Raw genomic sequence first — 27,170 nt, 5'->3', positions numbered from 1 at the left:
GCATATTATAGACTCAATATGCATATTATGGACTCAAAACTAATATCTAAGTTGCGAAACCTCTCGTGTATCTGCAGCATAACAAATCCAATCGAGAAATGCGTGTGAAATTTCATCGTTTTATTATTTAAATGGAATGCCAAATTTTATCAACAGCAATAAGATGCGAATGAAAGAGAAAAGAACGATCACTAAAATGGTCACAGCCCATCGCGGACGTCATCGCTCAAGTGTAAGCAACGATAACGCACAGCATCATCACTCCCAGGACAATAATACTCCAAAATAGGCAACTGTAAAGGTAAGGCAAAGTTATCTATAAACTGGCCATAAAACAGACCCACGCATAATCTCACAGAAAGGAATGTAGCGACCACAATCAAATAGAGTCAGTCCGTTTAAACGTAAGAAACAGACATCGGTTCGTGAATTTAAATCGGTCGCACGAACCATCCCCTGCATAAATACTAGCGATTTCACGAGGTGCTAGAATCCACAGCGCTGCGACCACACAAGTAATTAATAGGGGCAAGCAGAACCGAGTAACCGAATTATTCTATTCTGAATTGAGTTGAGCATTCCCGTTTTGGATGCTGCGGTATCATCAACCCTGGTTTCAGGGCTTCCTCGCCGGCAACAAAAAGCATCCAAACTATAATGATCGTTGATAATATAACTATCAGCGAATAGGAGCGTGTCATTTTAGTACCCGAAAAAAATCCGACTCAAATCATTACTGGAATCATTGTACCCTGCTTTAATAATTCATCAACAATCAACGCTGGGCTACACACAAGCCTCGACACGACAAGTCCAACGAATAGTATTAACGCGATAGGCTAGACTGGCAAAAACTCTTTGGCGGGCATCGTAACAAACACAAGGCCGACACGAGAATTCCCGCTTGAGCGCGGGCGAGAAAACTACAAAAGACAAGGCTCGGATAGCAGCGGAACTTGACACCTTCCCGGAATGCGTTAAGCCTTAACGCTACGCCGCGGTACGAGAGCGGCTTCAGCACTAGCGTTTCGGAAGTGGTCGCAGAAAAACGTTCCGAGGCGCCGCGGGCCTCTCAGTCTCCGGTCATCTTGTCTTCGGGCTTCACGTCCAGCATGCGGTGCAGCTCCTCCGGCGAGTAGCCCAGCAGGCTTTGCAGGTCGCACACGAAACGGTACACGTAGCGCCTGTGACGAGAAATGCGACGCGGGTTTAAGCCCGGTTATTCTCCACCACCTAATATCTTACACGTTCGTTCTCAACCGTAAAATGGATGAGGCTGAAGGGCATATGTGTTCGACTATAGATAACTAACCTACGGATAGATACGCAACACCCGTCGTCACGCCTGCTTGCTCAGAGGAAGTAACCGCTCAGCAATCTGAAAGCAACGTAATTGCTAACCCCATAGACGAACCGAGCGCTCAAATTAATTAAAGTTCATCTTATATGAAAGCTACTGTCGCACTGATTCCGAAAATACACTTTAAAATCTGATCAGAGCAATGGAACCCCCTCGAAATACACCTTAAAGTCTGAAAATCGGCATTGTTTTGAACAATCGCAACCACGGGTCATTGTTATGGTCATTGTGCTGCGCCGCTGCGATTGTTCAGAACAATGACGATTTTCAGACTTTGAAGGCTATTTCCGGGTGATTCCATTGCCTTGATGAAATTTTCAATGTATATTTTCGGAATCAGCGCGACAGTAGCATTCAAATGATATCGACTCTATTTAGCAGAGATGAGCGGATTTGAAATTTCTATGTCCTAATCCAATCCAAATCCGAACCTTCAAATCCAAATCCAAATCCTAATCCATAACTTTTTCATATTCAAGTCCATGTCCAATCCTAATCCGATTCCAACAGGAAATTCAGAAAAAAATACTAATTTATGCAATGGAGGGATTCGAAATTTTTTTTTCACAACCAACGATTCACTTGATTCAAGATAACTTAGTAACCATAAGTACATTAATAACTGATCTGAATAAAGTTTGTCGCCATTCGCCACACGACATTTCAATCTCCCAGAAAATAGGTAAATCCAATCCAAATCCTAATCCGTTCCGAAAAAAATGTCTAATCCAAATCCAATCCAAATCCGACAAAATTTCACAAATCCTGTTTTTTCAAAACCTAATCCTAATCCATGCTCATCTCTGCTATTTAGTTTGAGCGCTCGGGCTGGAAGCTATGGGATTAGCAATTACGTTGCTTGCAGATTGCTGAGCAGTAATTTCCACTGAGCAAACAAGCGTGACGACGAGTGTTGCGTCCGTAGGTTAGTTATCTAAAGTTCGACGTGCTGAAGTAGCCTTTGTCAAGTAATTTAAGACTACTTTTCTTTTACTTTAAAATTCTAAGTTTCGTTGTAATTACATTTTGCGTTAATTTTGATTCTTGAATATTCACCGGTCCGCGAAATTTGTTTTGAAAATTTTACAGGCCCGTTGAAATAGTACCGGCCTGCAAGATAGTAAGCACCTGAGAACAGCTGGTTTGTTCGACTGTGAATGAACATCAATAGAGATGAATCACCGCCGGAAACGAACGGGCCTGGGAGAGATTTCCTAAATGTCGCGCATCCGTTTATTTCCGCGACAGCGGTATTCTGGTTAGATAGCCGAGGGTTGACAATGGGTCAAGTGGCCTATGACTTGGCCCTGGGAAGAGGATAATGTCAGTTTTGCCCTTTGAATTAGGATACCCCATAATACTGTCGAATATTATCCACGTAACATTGACGTAACGTCAATGATCAAACCGAACACTACCGAAATAATTTACCTATACGATGCTTTTCTTTGTTCGGTATTAAACTGGGCTACAAAGAGAGGACATATTCATTGAACTTAATTGAGCGGGAAATGTAAATGTTAAAATAACAGTTCTATAAACACCGCATTATAGCTTGCTATTTTTCAAGCTGCGGCCGCAAACCTATTCACACGGCGCTAGCGTCGTAATCACGTTTACCGCAGAGCATAAATGTTTTCAAAAACACTTTTTTCAGCGCGGACCCATAAATGCGTTTTTGGATTTGCATGAATGGCCCCCTTGGTGATCTATTCCGAGAAAAAAAATTGTACCTACGTTAATCGGACACGGCGCAATCAAATTAAAATGAATTAATGACAGAGTCACGCAACCTTAAATCCGCTCAACTAACCGTAACTAAATTACGGAAGTTTACCTAGTTAACATCCAGCCTCGCTGGCTGCAATCAGTATGATAGCGGCAGAAAAAAAATCAATGTGGAAACTGGAAAGTGACGTACAGGTCTGCGTAACAACATAACGCGATAACCGATAATATCCGGAAACGCAAAACGAGGAAAGGAATCATAAACATCGATTTCGATTTCAGGTCGCATCACGCCATTATCGATAACGCGACAAAATTTTATTGACCTCAGATTGCCTAGGATTACACTACGATCAGACTCGTACAAACTATCGATCTGGTCGGTTGAGCTCGACCAACTACTGTATTTTTTGATTACTTTTAGTTGGGGATTTTGTTCAGGGAGTAGTTTTAGTTTTGTGGGGGTGGGGTTATTTTTTGGGTCGAAACCCCTCCGATCCGATCAAATGGAAGTTAACGAGTTGCTTCCGACTTCAATCTAGTTGCGTTTCGGGAGTTAGTTGCGTATTCGTCAAGGCTATTACGGTAGTTCTATTTCCAGTTCCGCATTTTCAAAATCCACTAGTTTCACTAGTTTGAACACAAGTCTGGTTACGGTATTGTCGATAACGCGGCAAAATTTCAATGACCCGTGTTCAGACGGGCGAGGATTGATATATGCTACAAGCGCGCGCGTCCGATACAACCGAAGACAACGCGAAAGATTGGCAGCAGAATAAATTCGCGCTCACCGTCCGGCAGTCTTCTGTATGATATTCTTGTCGTAGTAGTACCTCAGCCCGCGCGACAGCTTCTCGTAGTTCATTTTCGGCTTGTTCTTCCTCCGTCCCCACCGCCTGGCAAGAAAATCGAGAAACGTTAGTCACGTGACCGGCTCCGCGACATACACGGCGCAGGAGGAAGGTAACGCGAGACCGTCAGCCCGACAAGACGGAAGCAGACTATTAACGCGCGCGGACTCTATACACATCTCATTTCGACGCGACACATTAAACCGTATATCCGACACGCGCGCGAATTAGCCTTCCGCTGTAACGGGAGCCCGCAGGAAGCCAGCCGCGATCTTATCAAAGCCACAAACGGGCCCGGTAATTTAAAACCGGGCGAATAATAGCGCTTTCCCGGTTTCGCTATGCATTTATATAATACGTATATAGATTATATACACGTACAAAAGGCGCGCACGATATCGGGCATAAATTAAGCGATAGCGATCACCAAAATACGCGGTGACGCGGGCCGTAATCGACGGCTGAGAAAATTGCTTGTGATTTTCTCAAGAGGCTCTTAAAGGAGTCAGCATTGCTACTCGTGTAGAAGTAGAAGTGACGGAGCAAAATTCTAGTCTATTACCAGTAGAAGTAGCGATTTCCGAGACTCGTCATAAGGGAATGCGAGATTATCCCAAACAAATTTATCATTTTCAAAATATAAGTTGCAAAGTACGTAAGCGGACGCAGTCATAAAACATAACCATCCCAGTAAGCAGTGCACGTGGGCTGTTTCACTGACCATCACTGATTTCATCCGGGATTCGAGATCGGAAACGCGAAAATAGTTTAGAATTAGAAAACGTCTGAAAAGGCAGTACATACCTCGCCACCTCGTCGGGGTCCAGCATTTTAAACTCCCACCCGTCTCCGGTCCACGTCACGAAGTGCTGGCACGATTTGTCCGTGAGCAGCTCGATGAGAAATTGCCAAAGCTGAATCGGGCCGCTGCCTGCAATATATTTTGGTCGTCAGTGATGAAGCACTTCTATAGGTTTTGCTTACATTAACTTTTCCCACTGAAGTGGCTCGATATACGTAAACGCGGTGAAGCCGCCGATAAGACACAAGCAATAAGCAAAACTAACCGTTGTATCCTGTCAGAAACGCGCCCGGTATAACGGGATTGCTCGGAAAATCAGCCCTGTGCGGGAACATGCCCGTCGATCGGAAAGCCGGATTCTAAACGCAAGAACGCTTTTAGCTTCGCCGACCGCACCAGGCGCGAAAAATCACTCACTTCCATCCCCGGGTAATGGGGCCTGTGCGGCATGCCCCAGTAGCCGCCGTGGTCGTCGCCCATCATCCGCTCGTGTTTCATGGCACCGTTATGAATGCTGTTGTGTAGCTTTTCTGAAATTATGCAAGGTTCGCGTAAACTTTCAGACGCGGCAAATAACGGGGATTTCCCCTATTTATTTTTCCCGCACTGATAAGGCCGCATTGCCACTGTAATTTTCTACGTATAGTACGCACCCTTAAAATGGCATGTCGAAACTGGGAAAAGCCTGCACCCATCTATAATACGCACCCCCTGTACGAGCAGGTGATCGAGCAAGCGTCCGAGAGCATTGTGTTCGTATGGAGGGTGTTTAAAGCAGTAGGTGTAGTAAATAGATTTCCACCATACCACGGGATGTAAACCAGTAGAATACACCCACCAGGGGTGGAAAATAGTGCGTTAATCAGATTTCAGCAAAAGTCCGGGAACGATGGCAGGATGTGATGCGCGATTGACAGCAGACAAGTAGAAAGGTGCAATTGCAAGTTTTAATTCGAGGGAAATTTTTTTTAAATTCTTGTACCCATGCATAATACGCACCGCCCCCCCCCCCCATTTTACGACAGAAAAATTAATAAAAATGTGCGTACTATACATGGAAAATTACGGTATTTGTAAATTAGTGAAAGCACAGTCCATTACTAATGGGTAGCCGAGAGAATAAAAAGCGACAATTTAGAAAACAGAAGCGCGTAACGTCACATTCATTTAACGTCATATACGGCATATTACCTCTCGCCATCTCCTGCCGCTTCAGCGTCTCCATATGCTGATGATGATGGTACGACGCCAGGTTAACATAGTAGAGATCGTGCGGAAAATTAGCCTGCGTCCCGGGCGCGCACTGACCCTGGTAGTGTCGCGGCCCACCCTGGGCCGGCCGGTACCTCTGTATCGCCGGCTCGGACCCGCGTCGGTGGCAGTTCTGGGCCATGTCCGCACGCGGTGCCCCTGGCACTGACATTTGTCGGTGGACCGGCTCGCCGTGAAACGGGGGCTGGTGACCGGGAGGTGGGTACGCAGCCCGGGGCTCTTCCTTGACCTGGCTCAGGTAAGGGGGAGGGCGGTTTTCGTCGTGAGAGCAACTGCGCCTGAACACGGGCGCAGGGGGCAAATGGGGGTTGCCGTAGTCACCCAGCCGGGGCTCGTCAAAGCTCTGCGACGTGGAAAACCTGGGGTGGGGCGCGGTAATGTCAGATATATCCAACCCCGGCTCTTGCTTGATAGAGTACGCGGGCGTCATACTGTTTTCGTTGCTGTGATAATGCGCGCTGTTTGCGCTGTACAGAGGTTGGTACATGTCGTCGGCTGGCGCCGGAAGCATGGAGTTGCTGTTGTTATTCGTCTGATTCATAGACGGGAGATGATTTATTTCCGGCAGCTCGCTCGGTTTGTCCAGATCGCGCGACACAGTTTCCGATAGATTAGCGGGAACCTGATCCAATCTCGCTTCTTTGTCGCATTCTGAAGGGAAATTATCGGGACGTGGTTGAAAACAAATTAGCTTGAATTCCTCGATAGCGCGTAAACGTAGCGCACTGCGCGCGTGAATCACCGCCAAAACGACTGCCGCGATTCTTATCGGGGTTCTCGCGGCGTTCAGCGTTACGCCCCAAAGAGATTACTTCTACTTTTTCGGGGTACTCAAGTAGGTTTTGATAGTAGACTACTCCCGTTTGAACTTGCACAATGCACATGCACAGTGTCTTCATCACTTATACGTGAAATCGTCCACGAACAGTGTGAAGCAGCCTTGGTAACTGAATATATATCCAAAGATGCATAGCTGCGTTTGTTGTTTTGCGTTATTCGCGAAGACGCATCTTGCAATGTTGTAAGCATAGATCCTAGACCGGTAGCTCTACAGCGCGCAACATTAGGAATTGGTGGCCGCGATCCGAGTTGCAACGCAATTGTGACGCAACGTTATCAATCAATCTATCAATATCGCGAATACATTGCCACGCTGTTTGTGTTGACGGATCGACTGAACCAGTCGGAATCATATTACGGAACAACCTACATGTCGTGACACTGTAATAATAACAAACATGCAAAACAAATCAACAAGTGAACCAGCCACGAAAGTGCGAGCGTACCTTCCGGCGATCTAAATCGCGTCTAAACTGCGATAACGGTAACCGCAAACTGCGAGAAACCCACGCAAACAAACCTTTCTGCATGTCCTCCAGATGCGCCAGTAAGATATCTCCCACGAAAGGCGGGCAGAGCGTGATGAACTTTTCCTTCTTGAGTCCGCACAGCAAGCTGCCGGGCATGGTGAAGTTGTCTTCGTTCAGCGAATGGATGCTGAACTCCTTCGAGATCCAGCGCGTCCATTCGATCACGTGCTCGGGCGACCAGTTTCTCGGATCTGAGACGGCGGCGTTTGGAAATTAACGGGAAAAGAAACAGGGGCGGGTAATCGCAGGGGAAATACGTTTTTTCGTTGTTTATTTTTCTTCTCATATATTTTGCTATGGGAATTTGTTGTGACACTTAAGACAGTGACATATATTTTTAGTGCTGTATTCGCTGAATTGTTTCGACGCAGAGACAGTCGAATCTTTGGTACTCAAGTAAGTATTCTAGACCGAGTTTCGTCTAGAAAACTGGAAGCTAACAAGTAGCAGTGGTCTAGAATCATTACCACTGGAGTAAGGGCAAATCCTACTCAAGTTCTTTCCCTTGTTTCTATGGTTGGCCGACATTTGAGTACGCGACACATGAGCAACATGAGCATGTGACATTTGAGCTTGAGCTCACGAAATTCTCGAGTGTCGTACGCTATCATCACACAAGGTCATATGAGAACGGACAGTTTTCTAGGACTTGGGAATGTCTTGAAAGTTAAAACGGACACACCACACAAACTAAGCTCAATTTCAAGTATTACAAATACCCACTTCGCGGCAATAAGTCAATTTTCGCGTCCGGCGGCCAAAAGCCATGCAGTGATTCGCAAATACCGCAGCGCAACGACGAAAGTTTACCAACAACGCTCGGGCGCGGGCAGATTATCCGCGAGAAAGCCGCGGCTTACAATCAAACCACCGCGGTAGCGCGCGAGACTCTTCCGCAAGAAAAGGTCAACGGGCGCTTCGGAAAGACCGGATAGTCGCGGCGAGAACTAATAGGATTGCCGGCAAGACAGGCGGGCAAGGCTTTCCATGCGAGAAAGTCAAAATAATAAATTTTCAATCTCAAGAGCATATCGCGACCAGCGACGGCCTGCGTTGTTGTCACAATACGGTTACGCGGCGCAGAGTTCGCGAAGTTCAACGCGTTAATCCGGAGCGGTGTCAGGTATAGGAAACCGCCACGACTGTAATTCCGTCCGCCACTACAGAGTGCGGACCAAAATACGACCGCTGTCGAAGTCAGCCAATTCCGGTCGCGCGGCCCCGAAACCAGAAGTCACGTGACCTCATTCGCGATTGCAAATCGGCCATACGTAAGGAACAGCGGAACACGGAGATTTTCGACATCTGCGCTCTATCGGAAAACCCATTGTGTGCATACGATCCGCCCGAAACTGTAACATAAGCAGTCAATACGCGCTTTTCGAGTTAGGTGTTGCAAACACGCTTATTTAAACACTATTACACAGGTGTGGAGATTCAGATTGACATTGTCAAACATGCGTGTCTTCGAGTTTGATTGGTTTTTGCATTTCAAGGCTTCGGAAACAAATCGAGACAGCTGGGGCTTTCCCAAATAGACCTCGGTTTCCGTATGACGTCACAGAGTTCGAAACCAGGTATTTGGCGCAGGGACAAACGACTAACGACAACGGATCCAAAGAATTTCGTACTTCACGGTGGCGTGGTGGCGTACTTGACTTCATACCGACGGAGCATTGATATTACACCCTAAAAGCAATACCCAAGGATTTTGTCGCAAACCACTTCGAAAAACACGAGAACGACATTCTCTTGCTATACAGAAATATGAGATTGGCGTCAAGTGCGTTCAGCGCAATCAAAGTGGCGCAACCACGCGAAATCCGATAACATTATCGTGCCAACGGATCAATAAACATTAAACGCGCATGCAAACTCCCAACAAGTTTCAACAGAAACAAGCACAACTTCACGCAAAATCACATACGCTGCGAAAACAAGGAAGTCCAGATACACAAAAACCGCATCGTGAACGCGACCTATACCTTTCGGCATCCTTTTGGCCTCGATGATGCTCTTAAACTTCTGAAAAGTGGCCTCGATGGCTTCGTTGATTTTGGCACCGGTTCCGGGGGTGACCAGGGGGAAAAGCGGGGTCTTCGGAACTGCAACAAAGTACAAGGAGTGTAAGCGCGGTGGCAAACAGAAAAGTGACACCCGTTTCATCTGAAAGCATACTCAAAACACACAAATCAGATTTGACTCAGTTTATGTAATAGCGTGTGTAACCCAGCTTCCGACACCGTCTGGCAGACATAACGCAAACAAGACGGTGTATTCTCAACTTATCTTCGACAAGCGCAAGACACTGTCCCAGGGGTTATTGGTATATATCCGTAGGGAGGACACATAAAATCATAGACAAAAATCGGTCGCGCGCAGCTATGAATCACAGACGCCAGATTTACAGTAGCAAGTTACTCAGTTCGGCATAATACGCCGATCGGACCATAAAATCGTGAAAGGTCATAAACGCGCAGCGCCCGCGAGTCTGTTATATTATTTCCAAATTAAAACACGAGATCGCGATTCGCGCGTAATGTAACGTAATTGGGCTAATTACACAATCAATTCGTTAACCTTGCTTGACAATTAGGAGCCGTTACCAGTCGCGAAACACAATTTAGCACCGTGTCAATTTTCGAGCAAACGAATTAAGCAGTTAACGCCTGCACGTTATGCCAAATTTACGAAACGAAATGGCCTTCACTAGCACACGTATCCACGACGAAAATGAGTGATTTATTGGCAAGATCTTGTAAAAATACAACTTAATCGATACGCTTAACTTAATTATTGCGAACCAATATCGAAAATCATACATCTCGCATCGCAGAGACATTGCAAACGTCAAGCAATACCAAAAACCAATCCCCAGCGAATTAGCACTTGTAAAATTCCTCACTACATGAAACTAGAACCCGAAATGTGTCATTATCAGGCAGCAATGTTGAAATTACGAGGCAGGGATAGCTCTTAATTCCTAGTTTGATTTCAGCATACTGAAGGCGGGGTCGTCATAACGTCCTTATTTATAAGATCCGTCCTTACTTTGAAGGTCAATGTCTACATTGTCCTTATTTACATGATCGACGACACGAACACGCACTACGACCGGTACTGCGGCCGTTACCAGTGAATTCAGCGTGTTGAATTCGGTACTTGGTGAATTCAGAACTTGGTGGCCCCTAATCTACCCCTAAGGCCTTAACATTACCCCTAATCCGAATACATATATACTAAGTGACAAGTGCCGAATCTACGAAGTGTCGTGTATAACAATTCAAGCTCCGACATCCAGTGAAACATTCATTATCGAATTGATCAATACAATATGGACGCATCTCTTTCATAATAATAATAGTCATTACATTTCTAATGCGAAATTCACAAACTGGACAATTTACTGACAACAAAAACGATGGTTTTGACTAGACCAGATGGCTTTGATCCCGCGATTAGAACTAAGCTAAATTGATTTTTTTCTCTGTAGTCACGATTTTTCAGATTTCGCGTTTAGGCTACTCCAGAATGAATGCATGTTAACAGTGACCCTGACTATAACACTGACCTCCTTCCGTAGGCTTCGTCACCATTGCGGTGAAAGTGTTCAGCTCGTCGATAGGGGTGTCCGCCCCGCTGTTGCTGTACGGCGTGAGGTTGCCGTACTCCTGTCCCGTGGGCACCTCTTGGGCCGCATCTTCCCTGGACGGCAGCCGCAGCAACAGCTTCGGCCTTTTCTGCTTCTTTGTTTTTCTACGCGAAAACGCGGGCTTATTATATCAACTGCGTCTCTGGACATGGCTTCAAGTCGATAGTTACCCTTCTTTGGGTTGGCAGCTGTTGTTCAGTAGAAGCGATTCCTCTTGCCCGCAATTGACGGGGGCCACCTTCCCGAGGGGCGGGGATATAGCGCACTCGCTTGTCGGCTGTACCTGGCAAGACACGACGCGGCGTTCATTACACAATAAACCCAACGTCGTTCTAACGATTGCCTAGCATTTGAGCATGCGACAAAATAAAATATCGCTGAGCGTGCCCCAAAACTAACTCTAACCTTGTCATGACTTAAACCCTCATGCTGAAGTGTCGCATACTATTATGTCGCATTCTCACGATATGTTCACGTAATATTTTTAGATCATAAGAAGTTATTGTAACATGCCCAATTGCCCAATACACGAATCAGGTTGAATTTTCAGTATTACAAATACCCACTTTGAGGAAATAGTCGATTTTCGCGCTTGGCCAGCGCAGAACATTCCAATATTACAATAAATCGCAAGCGCCCCAGAATAAGAACTAGCTTTCACGAAAGTCGACCTCCAAAATAAGGACCGCCCAAGTTTAACTAACAAATAAGAGCCGTTTAACTAACAAATATGCTGTCAAAGTATCCATAATTTCAATCTCCCTCGCAATCGTCGTTGCTATCGGGTATAATCATTGGCAGATCGCAAGCGCGATCGGATAAATAAACAATCTCAGTGCAAAAGTTCACGACAGCTTCAAACACGCCGTTCGAACCTAAATGAAACGGGGTTCCGCGTTGGCATTCAAGCCAAACGCAAGCATAACAAACGCGACTACATAACAAAATGTTTGGAAATAACAAAATAGATGAAAAACTCTCCTAATCAAAACCGATTATTACGAATTTGCGATTCGCGTTAGTCATATTAGAAAATACCTCTCGGGGCGTAATCCGACAAAATAGCATCCGATCCACAGACAAAAGAAAACACGCCAACCCGAAGCGCCACTCACCATTTGCTTCATAGGCGAGGGGGAATACGCGGAATCGGCCAGTTTCCCTTCTCCCATGAGTGCCAGTATCGACTGATCGTCCGCGTAGTGAGCTTGTCGCCCTTGGGGGAAGACTGTTGGTGAGTCGTGGTCAGTTTCTGTAAGCGAGCACGAGTGATGGCACCGATTAGAGCAATCCAGTCGGCAATCACATCCGAATTAGCGGTAAGCCTATTATGAAAGTCGGCGCCTGACGGCCGACTAACACGGTCCGAGGCAGCCGACTATTGGCCGACGGCGCGTAAGCTACTGCGAAATTACCGCCGTTAATCGCGGCTAAATGATAGCTGAGCTGTGAACAGTCGGTGCGGAAATACTATTATAAGCGTTCATATTAATTACGGCTAGCAACAATCGAGAAAAAATGGAAGACAACATATTTACAATCGTACCGTGAGGCGGATCCATCATCGAGACCGGTGCACCCGGTAAACACCCCTGCCCGGACACCGGCCGGCGTCCGGTTTCGCAGTACGGAGAATACTTGTTTTTTCCTCCGAATCCAAAATCATCGCTGAAGAACGTTGAGTTGTCGTCCTGTCACCAATCGCGGGATTATTATGATGGCGTCACGAAGGTGCAAAAGAAACTCACTTTAGGCGCGATCAGCGTGAAAGACTGGTCGTAGGACGGGACCACATGCTGGTCCACCATTATTCCACGGTGGCTAGTCCACGCTCGCGACAACGCTCTACAGGCAGAAGAGGCAATCTTTCATAAATAAATCGTTTTTTTTCTGCAAACGCGTAAAAAGATTTTTTTAAACGCGACACAAGTACCCCGGGCGGTCGCGGACCGACTTCGTATTTTAATTCCTACGAAATTAGCGGAAAAACATTTATTACAACATCGCGAAATTTCAGTCTGAGTATACACTGACTAATTATCTCCGCCGTAAATTAGCAAAAGATAGTAATCCAACGGCGCAGAAGCATTAATTTACTCCCGAGCAAATCGCTGACGGCGACATAACAGCAACCAGATATTTTCATTACGCCCGATTCGAAAATGCGGAGCTTTCCCAGTTTCTACCAAACGCGCGGTTAGGTATATCCGATATTTGCAATCGCGAACTTTAACAGTCCAGTTTCCGATGAATAAGTTCCCTCAGATGTCATCGCAGTCATAGCGTCCCCACTCACCGTGAGAGCCTACAGCGCGTACTGTGCACTTGTAACAATCTGCTAATCACCCGCGACGGTTTCCGAGAACGCTAGACGCCGCAGCCTTCCTCGGGGGTAAGATTACAAGTAGGGGCCTCACCCCAACGGTGACCGAATTCAGACACCATGTTATCTGCCGCGCGCAGATCTAGGATATGTCGAGATTGTTCGAAGTATCGATTCGAGACGGGGCCTGCGTCGATTTGAAAAAGGATACAATGCGTCATTTGATAAACATGGTCGCGTCTATTGTGATTTTGCGGTGTTGCGACGAAACGATCTCTTCTTAAATTGTCTCGCTGCTGCTCGATTCGTCATCGCATGGCAAAAACGCACATCTTGTTTTATATTTGAATTAAATGCATGATCAGTCTCAGCTTCATTAAAAATTTCGTCAAGAGTCGAAACGACTTGCAAGTAGTATTTCCATCAGACACCTTGCCCTGGCCTAGATCCCAACTCAATAGACGACAATTAGGATCGAGCCCCACGAAGGATCACATACACACTCATTATGTATCGTAACTCACTAATTCAACCAATACACTAAAACCTTTCTGCGCGGTGGTGCGATACATATATATTTGCAAGTTAGACAGCAGCTGGTCGCCAGTCGGGTCCACTGTTCTAAGCTAACATTGTGACGTCACCAAATTTTACATCAGTCTCAACCTCATTGCTTGCTGATTCTATTCTGTCAATGCGCTTCGGCAAGCACATACACATTTTGAATAACTGTTGCCAAATGTTGCAAAAACGGTATATCCTAGTCGGGTGCATTGGAAAATCAGCGTGCCGGAGCCCGTCTGAACCAAGAGGCTTTGCGTGAAGTTTCTATTTTCTAATGAAGTGCTTGGAGAAGGAATAAGGCAGGCGAAAACCGCCTGGCAGTTCCCGATGACGAGACTATCCCGCACTAACACCCGGTGCTCAATCTCGGCGTTATCGCGAGGTGTCGCGAAAATGGTCATTTTTCATTTTAGGACTGCACAAATAAAGATGCGCCCGCTGCACGCTTTACAATAACCATTTCTCGTCTGACGCGTCTTGACCCTTCTCTTAACCATTGATACATTACGATTCACCAGCATTGAAGTGGGCTGTATCTCAGGAAGAGACCGATGTCCCTTTTAACCCCACGAAAACCAGATTAGACGAAGATGATGTCAATTTACTAACGGTCCAGTCAGCTCATATTACCATTCGCGAGAGAACATCTTGCGACATGTAAATTGTAATTGAAACACGCCAGTAACACTAAGATTAGATAGGATAGGTTAGACTGCGCAGTGCGCGCCCAATAGCGCAAAATATCGGTCGCGACTGAGGGTCACAGGCATTTGAGATTTCAAACAGCGCAGCCGAAACACGATCCCCGAGTCACAAAACTCATTACGACTAATATAATGTACGAGCTAATGCGTGTTAGCGATAATAATTCATTTCCGCGGTGCAAGATCATGGGCCAAATATTACCAAGTACCGTTTCAATACCCCAGCAACTAGCGCGTGCAAAACACAATGTCGCGCACGAAGCGCAATTTGCACGTTGGAATCGTTAACGACCAGCCCTTGCTTGAAACAACGACAACAAAAGCTTGCCAACGTCATTGCTGGCAGCGGTTCTGTATTATGACTACACAAACGAGCGTCATTCCGATATCGGGTTTTGGGAAGAAAGCAACGTGCGTGATTATAACCTAATTGGATTCTTGTATTCGTTTGCGCTGAATAAATTAACACACAACACTGGGAAGTGGGTTACTAAACGTTAACCGCTGATTTCGGAAACCAGATGTAAACATATTTCTGAATCAGTCCTAGATCACAATCACGGCATTCAGCGCGCCCCGCCGAGAGAGACGCACGCACACTCGCACAGGTAGCACAGTGGAAGGGCGAATGGCTCTGGCACAAACCGCTGTTTTATCGAAACTCATGACTAATCAGAAATTATCGAAGACCCCAATCGTTCTCACGTTGCAATTCAATACGTTTCGGGCCAATGGATTGTCAGGCGTGTGACTCACGGATACGATTTCAAATGAGATCTCGCGATAAAACGTTAAACACACAGACAGAACTGATTATCAAAACCCGTCACATAGATACCGCGAATATGGAAACCGTGATAAAACTAGTAAAATTATTACATATCCAGCCATGCATAGCTGTCGGATAGATACAGCAAAACAGACAATTGACACCGATACATCTGCGATATTTATAGCTGTGTTTTTATCATAAAACTACAAGAGCCGCCGCGAGGAAACAGGCCTTCTATAAGTCTCAAACATAACACTTCCTCGCAAAATTAAAAACAGTATTAAATCGGAGAACCTATTAAATATTCCCACAACAAAACGCTTACGTTTCCTCGCCCGCGTCGTAACCAAAACATTGGAGCTGGCGGACTGATACGCATACAGCGACGCACGAGCCTCTATCAACAAACGACAGCTGGCTTGCACATTCCATAACGCAATTATTTACGTTATGTATTAGGGTTTCTTCTCAATCTCAGAAACCGCTGCACTAATTTAATCTGGATTCGACAGGAATTATCGGCGCTGGTAGCGCGCGCCGTAGACACACTACACCGCGCCGAAGATAATCTCCTTTCGAGGCAGCAGCCACGCGGCCCGAGAAAAACGCTGACAACGTCGCTGGTGTATGGAGTGTAATTTGACCCTAGCTACTTTCCTGGTGAATAGAGCTGTGGCAAGGTAACACCTGAAACTTCGGCTCGAGTATTGTGACGTCGTGGAACTCGAAATGGGTTTGTATTCCGAGAAAAACAGCCGCCGACCTAAGCGCAAGGGCGCCTTTGTAACTAGTTGCTTTTACTACCAAAATACAACAAATATCTGCTGTAATTAATGTATTAGTTTCTGCAAAATCATGAATACATCGAATGTTCTAATATCAGTGTCAAGTCAAATCGCTGTAATACGATCGTGGACACAAGTGTTGCGTAGGTTTCAAAAGATAAATCAATTAATGCACATCCCAGTTTCATTGTAAGGTCACAATTCCAATTACTTCCACAATTCGGAATAGGAAATTACGCCAGGTTCAATACAATCTCAGTACAGCTGCGAAGAAATTACAGAAAAGTTTTTTTTACAAATATTAGAACATTTACTATGCATCCAAATCTGCCAATCCAGATGTTATACGATCCAGACTTCCACTTTCTGCCATCCGTATTTAACCATTAGCTTGACGACGCTCGCCTAGCTGCGCCTTTGTTAAAATAAAAACAGCGTTTCACGCGATTCCAGCGCGATGAAATCACTAAAAGTCTGTTTACACCGCATGCATTCAACATTTAACCTGTAAATCGAAGCTGCACTGACACTGTAGCCAACCGGTTTCCTGCTAAATTAAATGTCGCTGATGAGCTTGAAAAGAAAGAAGGGTCCCGATAGCGCATGCCAAGCTGATCAGTGATCATTGAGGTAGCTGCTACTTAACAATACATTGTCACGAATATATCATGTCTAAAGTGTTCGCTATCATATCCGGAAAACCGTTTACTTCAAAACAGGAAGCGGGCCACTCTCTCGGAGATAGTCATGGGTTTTATGATAAAACAAGGCAGGCGCATAAGCTAACTCCACATCATAACTGGAAGGAAGCAAGCCAACGCTTGGATCAGACGGTCAACATGTAGAATCCAAACGAAACGATGAATTAATTCAAAACAAATAATAAAACGACTTATTCGACTTAACTACCAACTTAACTACACATCCGAGTTACATGATTCGTACACAGCAAAAGTCTTCTGACCAGATGACCCAAGCTTAGGCTCGCGTCAGTTCCGATGCAACCAATACGCGTTTCTCCCATTCGACACACTGTCGTGTCTTATCTCACATGCAATAAAGCCCGAAAACTTTTGGATTTGGAGTGGTTACTTTGCATTGTCACGTAACCGGGAAATTTCCTATGCTCGGTATAGCCTCGAATATGAATATGACTGCTTAGCGGCGTGACAAAGGATTGTAAAAATAAGGCGCATTGCATGGCAAGTCGAACTGTGACGCAACATGTTACCATCACACCATTTTCTATTCACCGCCGAATTACAACACGCTATACACACGGAGCATGTCTTCCATAATATTTCCGTTCCTGGGCTACGCGACCTGATCATTACACTAATACTCAACTCTGGTAAAACAAACAGGCTAGCGCTTTTTTCAAACGATTCAATGAAAGATGCAACGACATGAGCACAAGCCCGGTTACGGACGCTCCATCGCAAGGATAAGTATAGGGTTCCTGCAATCTCTAGAAACGACAGACAATCTACCAACACAAACAGCCTGAGGGGCGAAATAGAGCTTCACTTTCCATCGTGACATCTAAGACCCATACCATTTGTCAAGGACCTGACGAATTCGAGCAATCATTACCGCTCGGTGTGAGATATCAGAATGATAACAGCTACACATTTGGCGCCGATTCCGCGTATTGATCAATCGCGCGCGTTCGCTGTTGCGCCAATGAACCAGAAGGTGTATAGTTGAAATATGTACTATGAATCGCCGTGGCGTAAATCGTGACATTACACACACCTCACGCGATAACGGATCTGCGTAGCTCATTGGCTGAACCACATCAATTCGGCGATTAATAAACGTATCGGAAGTCTCTGTAGTTGATTATAATGCTCGCGCCGTACGGTACCGAGAAAATTGATTGCTAATAGTCCGTTAATGAAGTAAACACGCGATAATGGCCATCGGTTGATGCAACTCGCTATACGAGAGAAACTAACGTGCGTATATACCATGTAGCTTCCGTTATAGTAAACAATCGGTCACGTGTTCCGAGATTTTGTTCAGCAAGCCACTAAAATTTGTTAGTACCACGGAAATCTAGACCAAATACAAGAGTTATCGTAATAACCCGTCGAGGATCACAACATTTGCATATATTCGTAATTTTGTAGAGTCGACACAACCCAGACCCGAGTAACTTGAAAAAGTCGCAAGGTTCATCCGATGCGATCCGGAATGAACACACGGCGCGCGACTTGACCTCAGGATATCGCCCAGACTCGGTCCTCGACGTTAAACCTTTAATGCGACACAAATCCGCGACAAGATATATCCCGTTACCACTCAGAGCGGCGAGACCAGGCGGAGAAAGTAGCTGCCGTTTCTCGGTCAGCCGGAGCCGACACGCGGGACCGTTTCTTACCCAAGTACAAATATACGAAAGCGAAGCAACGGATGATAAATTAACTTTCTGACCCCGCAATTAAAATTTTGTTAGTAGTCGCTACTCATCTCAAGAACATGATATCGGTTTCCAGCTTCCCACGACGAAGCTATTCGCGACAATGACTCGAGAATTGTAAAACAGACATGTGAACTACGAATTCAGTTGGATGAATATAAAACCAAGTAGAAGTATTCGCGATCGACGTATAGAGCAGGGATGTGGTATATTGTATATATCATGACTGTCGCATTAATTTTATTATATTTACGGTTATTAACAAGGTCAGGAGAGATACGTTCTTACTGTATATTGCTGAATTTGCAACATATCGATGAGTCTTTACGAGCCGATTAGTGTTTGTAAGTGAGCAAATGACCGCGAATGAAATAGAAATTATCGTGACATCACTGGAAGCCATATCGAAATCAATTTCTATCGATTGCTACCACATTACACGTCAATGATACAATGGAATGACCTCTGAGCAAGCGCACAGATCCAGGCAGTCACTGGTTTCTGCCTCTGCCACCATGTAGCGTATGTTGCGAGGATCATTCATATTATACCACTCATAGCTTAACCAGTAATAATTTAGCGTTGATCCGGAATATCCTGCTAACTGATACAAGAACAGCTACTGAACAATGAAGATAGCTGCGGGACAGTCAGACGTCTCAATTACGTCCTCCCGTTACAGTTTACAACGTTGAAGATTTGCGATCCGCACTTGAAATGCGCGACAAATCTGAAGAACCTCAGAGCGACGCCTAACGGATGAGATCCTGGACGTGAAAACAATACGGGTACCGGACGAAGCACGCAAGCCTGCGAATTAGTCCAAGTCTATGCTTGATTAGCTTGATATTCCTACTAGGAAATTATTCAGAAACACCAAACATTGAAGTACAGCTATTTTTAACAAACCGCCACATCTAAGATAATCATTAGTCCAAATATTTTTGTGTGCCTATAAAATTACTATCACGATTAGAAATATTGCTCGCTTTTCATAACCGCCCAAAGCAGCTCCAAATGACATATTGACAAGAAAACTCTTACCACATAAAATGCTTCGCGCTAACCAATGGGTCGCGACGCACTGGTTGGAAAGCACTGCTCTCATGAAACATTGAATACTGTGGCAAGAAATCCATGAAAAATATGAATAATTGAAATTAATGCAATCGGGGCCTCCGTATGCGCTTTAATATACTAATTTGATAACATAACAGCAGCGTACCGAACTTTTATGTCACGCAATATTCTGTTCAACATATGAATCCATTATTATGCGCAATTCGGATTTGTGTAGGGTGATATATAAAAATCTAACGACACTTCATCTCATTATTCCTAGTTAAGCTGTTTCTAAACGTCACAAATCGTAACGAATTGGGCCAATATCACGCGAATCTTACCTCGTTTTCGTCAATAAACTGAAGCCCCAAATATCAAAACCAAAACCCAAGAACATCTTAATAATTCTCATCACAATGTTCATCTTCGATTTCAAATCGCGAAAATTCCTAAATGAAACATCCTAGAATTGAAAACAACACAATGGATTTATTCTTTGCCTCTAATTCCACGGGAAATCTTGCTTAGTAATTGAAAATTCGAATGTCACCTACATATGAAATTGCGTAATCACTTATTGCACCACCTCACCGCCTTATGAGAACCAAAAAACACGCGTACGACACAGAACTGCCACGGATCAGCTGAATACAAACACACAAGTACGGTCGCTGTTTAGACCGAGCACATCATACACCAATCATAACTCATTGCATACGCAAATTTGGATGAAGAGCAAAAGCTATCAAGGGAAAAAAGCGACCATGTTTACGCCGAGCGCTAACGTACAAAATAGGTGTTAAAAGTTAATACCGGTCCCACGATAAGAGAACAAGGTCGCAATTGCCATATGTGGATTTCCGGTCGATGCAATTGATAAATAACAATCGCTATCAGTCGCATTGAGACGCCGACTCCCGTAAATACCGCTCCAAACAATCGCCGCGGTAATGACTTTTGACAACAAATCCAACTAACAGTAACTAGAAAAGATATTTCTAGCGGAGGAACGGTCTGCCTCGCGTTTTCAATTCTCGAGTTCACGATGACCTGATGACCTGAACCAGCCAAAAAGTCCACTTGAAAGTTAAAACTTTTATGGCCGATTTAAAAGGAACGGGTGTCAACTGTCAACAGACTTAACGCATAACGCCAACAAAAATAGCACGAAATCTCCAACAAAATTGCTCAGGTAGTAGATACTTCTAACCGATTACATACGAGAACCATTTGTTCCTAAAATTCGCGAATAAGCCCACGAAATGCTCTAGTCTGCATACAACATACGGTTTAACGCAGACGACGAGGTACAAGGCTTCTCACGCTCACAGTAATTTTGTGGCATATGGCCGACAAACAGCACAAAGCAGGAAAGATAGCTGGTGATTATTGCATAATGAAGATGATTCGATGTAATTCTGACATCCCCGTGGTCCCGTGAATGTTAAGTAATCGCGGCTGGATACAGCGTTCTTAGCGTGTTTCGTTAATGAATGCAGAATCGAACAGATTTCGCCGTTTCTGCTTGTTGCATGCGCATTATTTACCATGCTAATATTCGCATGTGGATGTCTGGGTCATTGCTCGCTTGTAGTTCGCAAATGGCAATTGACGAGCCTTCTCACTCAGTAGCCAGGCGTTGGAAATGAAAACATATTGCACGAATACTATATCAAATCGACCAATGTCCGAATGACGCGTACGTGCCTGGTTTCGCAAAAAATCACTTTCTGGAAAATATTGTAATTCTACCTATGGTATCAATAACATTAAACAACAATCTGGAAAATCTCAACAAAGGTCAAATGCTGAACTATACAAAATCTATCGTCGCTTTTCGATTTACCACAAGCGCAAATCGACAGTTGGCCAGTTTCCACGACCATTCAATACACGCGGGGTGCAGTATTATCACGCAGCCAAGATTAACCGGGACCTAATATCGAGATAGAATGTCTTCTATCTAGTCATTACGATACCCGTATCTAAAGTCGAAATGCATCCGCGTGACCCTACAATGAGCCACATCACATGGTCCGTGAAACCGATTGCTCCGGTCCACTCATTATCTCCGCCTGCCACAAGGCCTGACCCCTATGGCGCGTCACGTGTGTGAGAAAACGCAGCGTCTAATGTGAAAGAAAATACCCGAGTATAACATCGGGACCATAAAGTTTCGCGTTACAGAAAACGAGCGCGCTTCTAATCTAATTGCCGCCTAATCGGAGCGTGATGGATCCGGCACCCAGACCTGAGCAATCTAAAGTACAATCCAATATGTAAATTCATATAACAACTCAATTTCCCGGTCAATTTCAAACGCGATTAGGTCCATCACTTTACGTTCATGACAGGAATCTCTAAATAACAATGTAGCCAATATAAGTGTCAATGGTATTTGGGTAATACCAGGTAGCACTTTAATCCGAGTAGGCTATTCAAGTAGATTACATTTTTTGTACTATTAGAGGTTTGAGAAGTAGTGTACTTTTCTTCTTCAACTTGGCTTCAATAGCTATCAAAGTTTAGGCACTCTATGTCTAGCACCAAGTGGTTTACAAATAGATTTGTAATGTATGCATGGTTTGATGAGCAAAATCGTCACTATCCTGTAAAGAGGCGAGTGGTTCCAAAATTGTAGTCCACTCCCCTTTGTTCCACATTAAGTCAGTCTGTTTGAGTCGTAGAGAAGTATTTTGTTAGTTTGTTATTTGTCTATTGGGAATTACTAGTCAAGAACACACTACGTTAAACAACTTGGAAGTAGATTTGACCTTGCAGTATTTGAGGTTGGAAACTTGCTTGAATTGAGTATTTCAGGGGCTAGTTTGAATGCTCCGTCAGTTTACAATTTTACATCAATTCTACCAATCTCCAATACACATAGTAATCATCTCACTCAACATTAGACAACATAGAATAGGCCCCATGGTAGAGAATGTCTATAGAGTAGTCGGCAGGGCAGCCTTTTATAATATAGACATAAAAATTAGGCTTCTAATTGACCTGGACATGAAAAGAATCATGATCAAGACTACAGGGTTGACAAAGATTAGAAATTAACCACAGAAGATTTCAGTTGTGGATAACAGAAAATTGAGTGATAGACCAACCTGAGTGGCAGAATTTAATTAATTTTTAACAAGAATTGCGAACAACTTACATAACACATGGAATATGTCATCGGCATATGAGAAGCAGTGAAACATTCTGTTGAAAGCAATGTTCCCGCCACATGAAATGTGACGTTAGTTGATGTGAAATAGTTATTGCATGTAGGCTACAAACCATACACACTGATTTTTTGGATACCGATGAAAGACAACTTCATGATCCGAAATTTGTCTAGCTGACACAAAATAGTATCAACTGGCCTACCCGATATGTAAACAACAATCCAAGAACCACTCGAGATAGCAATAACTACACAACCTGATATATTCCACCACCATAAGGCAGCCAATTCGTTATGACGCAGTTGTTACGACGCCTACAAAATGTGAACAACAATCTGACAAAAATTATGATGACATTGTTAATCATCAGACATTCAGACTTCTGGAACCCAAGCTAATCTCAACAAATGAATGCCAGGATATCAAAATTATAAATTAGTTTTTGTCTCAAAGCATGATATGATATGGCAAAAAACGCAACATTCCAAGACTAATATCTGAGATTATTGGGTTTGTCATATTGTTTTCGCTTTTTTTATAGCAAAGCCTGAATTGTGAAAAGTAAAATAAACTACTGGAAAGTAAAGGACATAGTTTATTTTTGAGTTTATTTTTGTCCTTGATGTTTTGCGGCATATACACCGACTCATGATATACATACACACAATCTGTGCATATGCATGAGTACACGATGTGCATATGCCGCTGGACAAGGAAGGTGCAGATATAGCCTGGTATGGCTTTCTAAGTCCAGCACCACCCCTACATGCTATCCCAGTAATGCACGAGGGCCAAGCAGGAAACTCATGGATACCAGTCAGAAATAATACAATAATATATATAGTTAGGCCACAAGTTGCAAGGATCGCCAAGTTTATGTATCAGTACCACTGCGATCATTGCCCCAAATATTTCAATGACTTCTTCACCTTGGAATCGAAAGCGCACACGTACAACACACACGCCCACGTCGTCCAAATATCATATGATAGACAGAAAAGATCATCGCTCTATCAAATATGCCGGACCTGATGTGTGGAACAGTATCCCGCAGGCCATCCGACGAGCATGTCCACGTTCAAGTCGAAATACAAACAATTACTACTAAGTGAATACTAGTCCATCCTCAAGACTACCGGACCACGACCTGACCTATCGATCTCGCCTCACATGACATGCCACCCATTTTGTCGCTTGCTTTTTCTATACTACCTTCTTTTACTTTTCATTCAGTGTGCATGCCTCCTCTTTACATCGCCTGGGCCAAGGTGGGTGTCTAATTCCATAGACTACTCCAAGTCGCTTCGACATCTTCCTATCCTTTCATTGTATCGCATTTTTGTGGTGTATTGAACTGATAAAATTGCTAATAAACCAATGATGATGATCAAACCCCATAATCCTGTGCTATTCAGCTCAAATTCTGAATCATGATACATGAAATCACTCCAGAACCCACATTGGTTCAGGTAAAATGATTGAGTACCCGAGTCACATTAGTAGCTGATTAGCCTAGAAATATTAAATTCCAACAGTGTGGCATTGTCACTGTGATGCTGCAATTCAGTGGTTTTCAAACTTTTTCAGACACGCCCCTTTAAAATAGTGAAAAATTTCACGTACACCTTATCGTCATATCACAAAATGCAATCAGAATGCTGGCGTGGAAAGTTATGACTGTTGATGAGAGAATTCTGAAATATGACATTCGGACTAAACACAGAGCAATAACTATGAATTGGAAGTAAATCGCACAGAGTGGGAAAAAAAATTTCACTTGACCACAGCTTTGCTCCCCCCTTCAGATGCTTTCACGCACCCAGTTTGAGATACAATGCTGTAATTGAATTGGTGGAAATGACTGGATCAAGACATTGACATTGACATTGTGATGCTGAAATCGTATATTAGGAATGAATGGATCAAGACAAAATAGTTCAACATATGTCAGTGATTAGGACCTGACGCATATCAAAAATTGTAAAGATATCAAATAATAAATCTTCAAATAACGAAATGACTGCACTTCAAAGTAAGACGGTTAATTATGTCAAGGATACCCTAGAAGTAGAAACTGTAATAATAGATAAATATTCGTGAGATAATACACAATCTACAACATTTACGTCACACTTGTCTTCTGGATATTCACAATTTTCATAACAGCATCAACAGACAACAAACCTTTTGAATTTTGTCTTTGAGTTGCATGTAGGGTCCGGTTTTACCCAAGTTAATTACATATCTTACCCAAATAGGCCTCTCGATAACGCATGCAAATTCCACTTAACAATTATGACTCGAACTTCGTTGAGACAAATTATAAATGTAGTTGTACAGCAGTGAACATTAACAATACTGCCCGACAGCCTGTCTGAACTTTACATTACCTCACTAATTATCATTAGTTATCTGACTATCAAAACAGCAAAATCTACAGCATGTTGTATACAACTATTGCATAGCACAAACCTATCCTCTCATCAATTGGGAATGATACTAATTTCACTGCCGTTTTAAACCCGTGATTACTTGGCGTGTTTACTTGAATACCTGATTGATCACGATCAGTGATCACTCCACCGTTTACTATGTTTTCGTCAGTGGTCTCTCATTCGAGTCACGTGACTTGAACCACTGCTCTGATTGGTTTGATACGTAAGAGACACAGTCCCAAACAGATACAGGGATATCTATCTATCTATCTATCTATCTATCTATCTATCCCTGAACAGATAGCCCATATTTGTGAATGGAAATGAGAGAAAGGAACTTCACATTCCGCAATTCCATTCGCGATAGATTGCTCGTGTCAAAGTGTAGATGACTATTGTCAAAGTCACACAACTATGATATTTGAGTGACTTTGGCTCGTGTGGATTGTAAATTGGGACGCGGATTCATTTTCGCTCAGTGGGATCTATCTACCTACGAGTACATATGGGAATGGATTTGGATTTGAATTAGGAAAAAAACATTGGACGGCTTTGGTCGCATTTGTAAATTGTAATGACCATTTTAGTAAACTCGGTTTCTATTTGAATTTGAAAATACGAATAATTTTGAAGAAAGGTACAGACCTTCTTTTGAGTAATTAGCTTTTTACATTTAGATCGGGGTCGCGGAACATCATAAAATCGGAAATTGGGTCGCGACCATAAATAAGGTTGGGAAACCGCAGTTTAATACACCGCATTGTGTTTCTTGGGGGAATGAAAATAGCAAAATCTCTGATAATGATTATGATTATTATCAATCGATACCGCAAATGAAGTTGGTTTGGGTTTACGGGTTATGATGAGAAATTAATTCAGGGTGTGAATTTCGATTTGAAAACAATTCAACCATCATGTGCGCTTCTACTTTCACCGAGACAGACTGCCATCAGTTCAGTTTATTAAAATAATTTTATCAGTTCAAAACACCAAGAGATTGCGATAGAATGAAAAGATAGGAAGTAGGGATAGTGCGAACAGTTCACGTTCGTTGTTCGTGTTCGATGTGCAACCTTGGTAGGTTATAGAACAGGGGTTCGACAATGGGGTCGACAATTTCCATGTCGGGACACCTGAAGACATGCGGTTTTGGCTAACATGCGGTTGCGCAAATTGGGGTGCCTAAATGATCGGCGGCGATAAAACCTTGACCCCAAATGACCGTCGCATGCTTGCCGAAGCCTTCAATATTGATGTATCCATTGTCCAGGCACCGACTGGTCCTGTTCTTGCAAGCTGCCCTCCCGGCTCCCTGTATACATTTACAGAGTGTTTGGAGCTAGTTTTGTGATGTCGTGGCTCGCAGGTTCGTTTCCACGTTCGTATTCACAGAGAACCTATTATATAAAAACTCGTATTCGCACGAACCACATCCTTTCAGGGTTTCGCATCGTCCCTAATCGGAAGAAGCCGGAACGATTGGAGTTGTCTTTCAATCAAATACCTTGCTTGGCCTACAAAATTGGCTAATAATAAAAGAATAACATTTAAATTTGAGGCATGCACACTTGCACAGTTGCGCAATGCACATTGCACATACTCGAGGAAAAGTAACAGAATGAAATGGCTATTGGACAACCAATTCGATAAATATTTGATAAAGATGGCTATGCCTCTGCCATATCCTACGCTGTATGCATTGAGACACAATAAACTTTTAAGCTTTTATTTTAACACTTTGCCCCTTATATGTTTGATTGTTTGCCCTGCAGCAGTTCAAACACTAATCACGGGACCCATATTGCTATACACATAGGCCATTCTTATATACAGCAAGGGATCATTGACAGATGCGGTAAGAAATAAATAAACTCGTGCACTTTGCAGTTGCG

The 27,170-nt window shown here is 43.8% G+C and overlaps 1 protein-coding gene across 2 annotated transcripts; it reads right to left on the bottom strand.

Moving 5' to 3' along the window:
* Positions 1-99: 99 nt before the first annotated feature.
* Positions 100-18,673, bottom strand: LOC145450681 (protein c-ets-1-A-like). Of its 2 annotated transcripts, none has more exons than XM_080329187.1 (13): positions 12,784-18,673; positions 12,582-12,726; positions 12,151-12,251; positions 11,206-11,318; positions 10,955-11,139; positions 9,369-9,488; positions 7,374-7,574; positions 5,933-6,664; positions 5,159-5,271; positions 5,007-5,100; positions 4,744-4,870; positions 3,880-3,984; positions 100-1,184 (listed from the first exon to the last, which is right to left on the bottom strand). In XM_080329187.1, the coding sequence occupies exons 1-13, from the start codon at positions 12,841-12,843 to the stop codon at positions 1,073-1,075; spliced, it is 2,208 nt and encodes a 735-aa protein (XP_080185313.1). In that variant the 5' UTR covers positions 12,844-18,673; the 3' UTR covers positions 100-1,072. The 2 variants fall into 2 exon arrangements, with proteins under 2 accessions (XP_080185313.1, XP_080185312.1); XM_080329186.1 differs by having other exon boundaries at positions 12,151-12,287; positions 12,784-18,652.
* Between the last annotated feature and the right edge of the window lie 8,497 nt (positions 18,674-27,170).

The sequence above is a fragment of the Botryllus schlosseri genome, chromosome 11 (genome assembly GCF_051294905.1).
Source record: "Botryllus schlosseri isolate E-star chromosome 11, Bs_hap1, whole genome shotgun sequence".
Taxonomy (NCBI): domain Eukaryota; kingdom Metazoa; phylum Chordata; class Ascidiacea; order Stolidobranchia; family Styelidae; genus Botryllus; species Botryllus schlosseri.
This window is presented reverse-complemented; position numbering and strand designations above follow the sequence as displayed.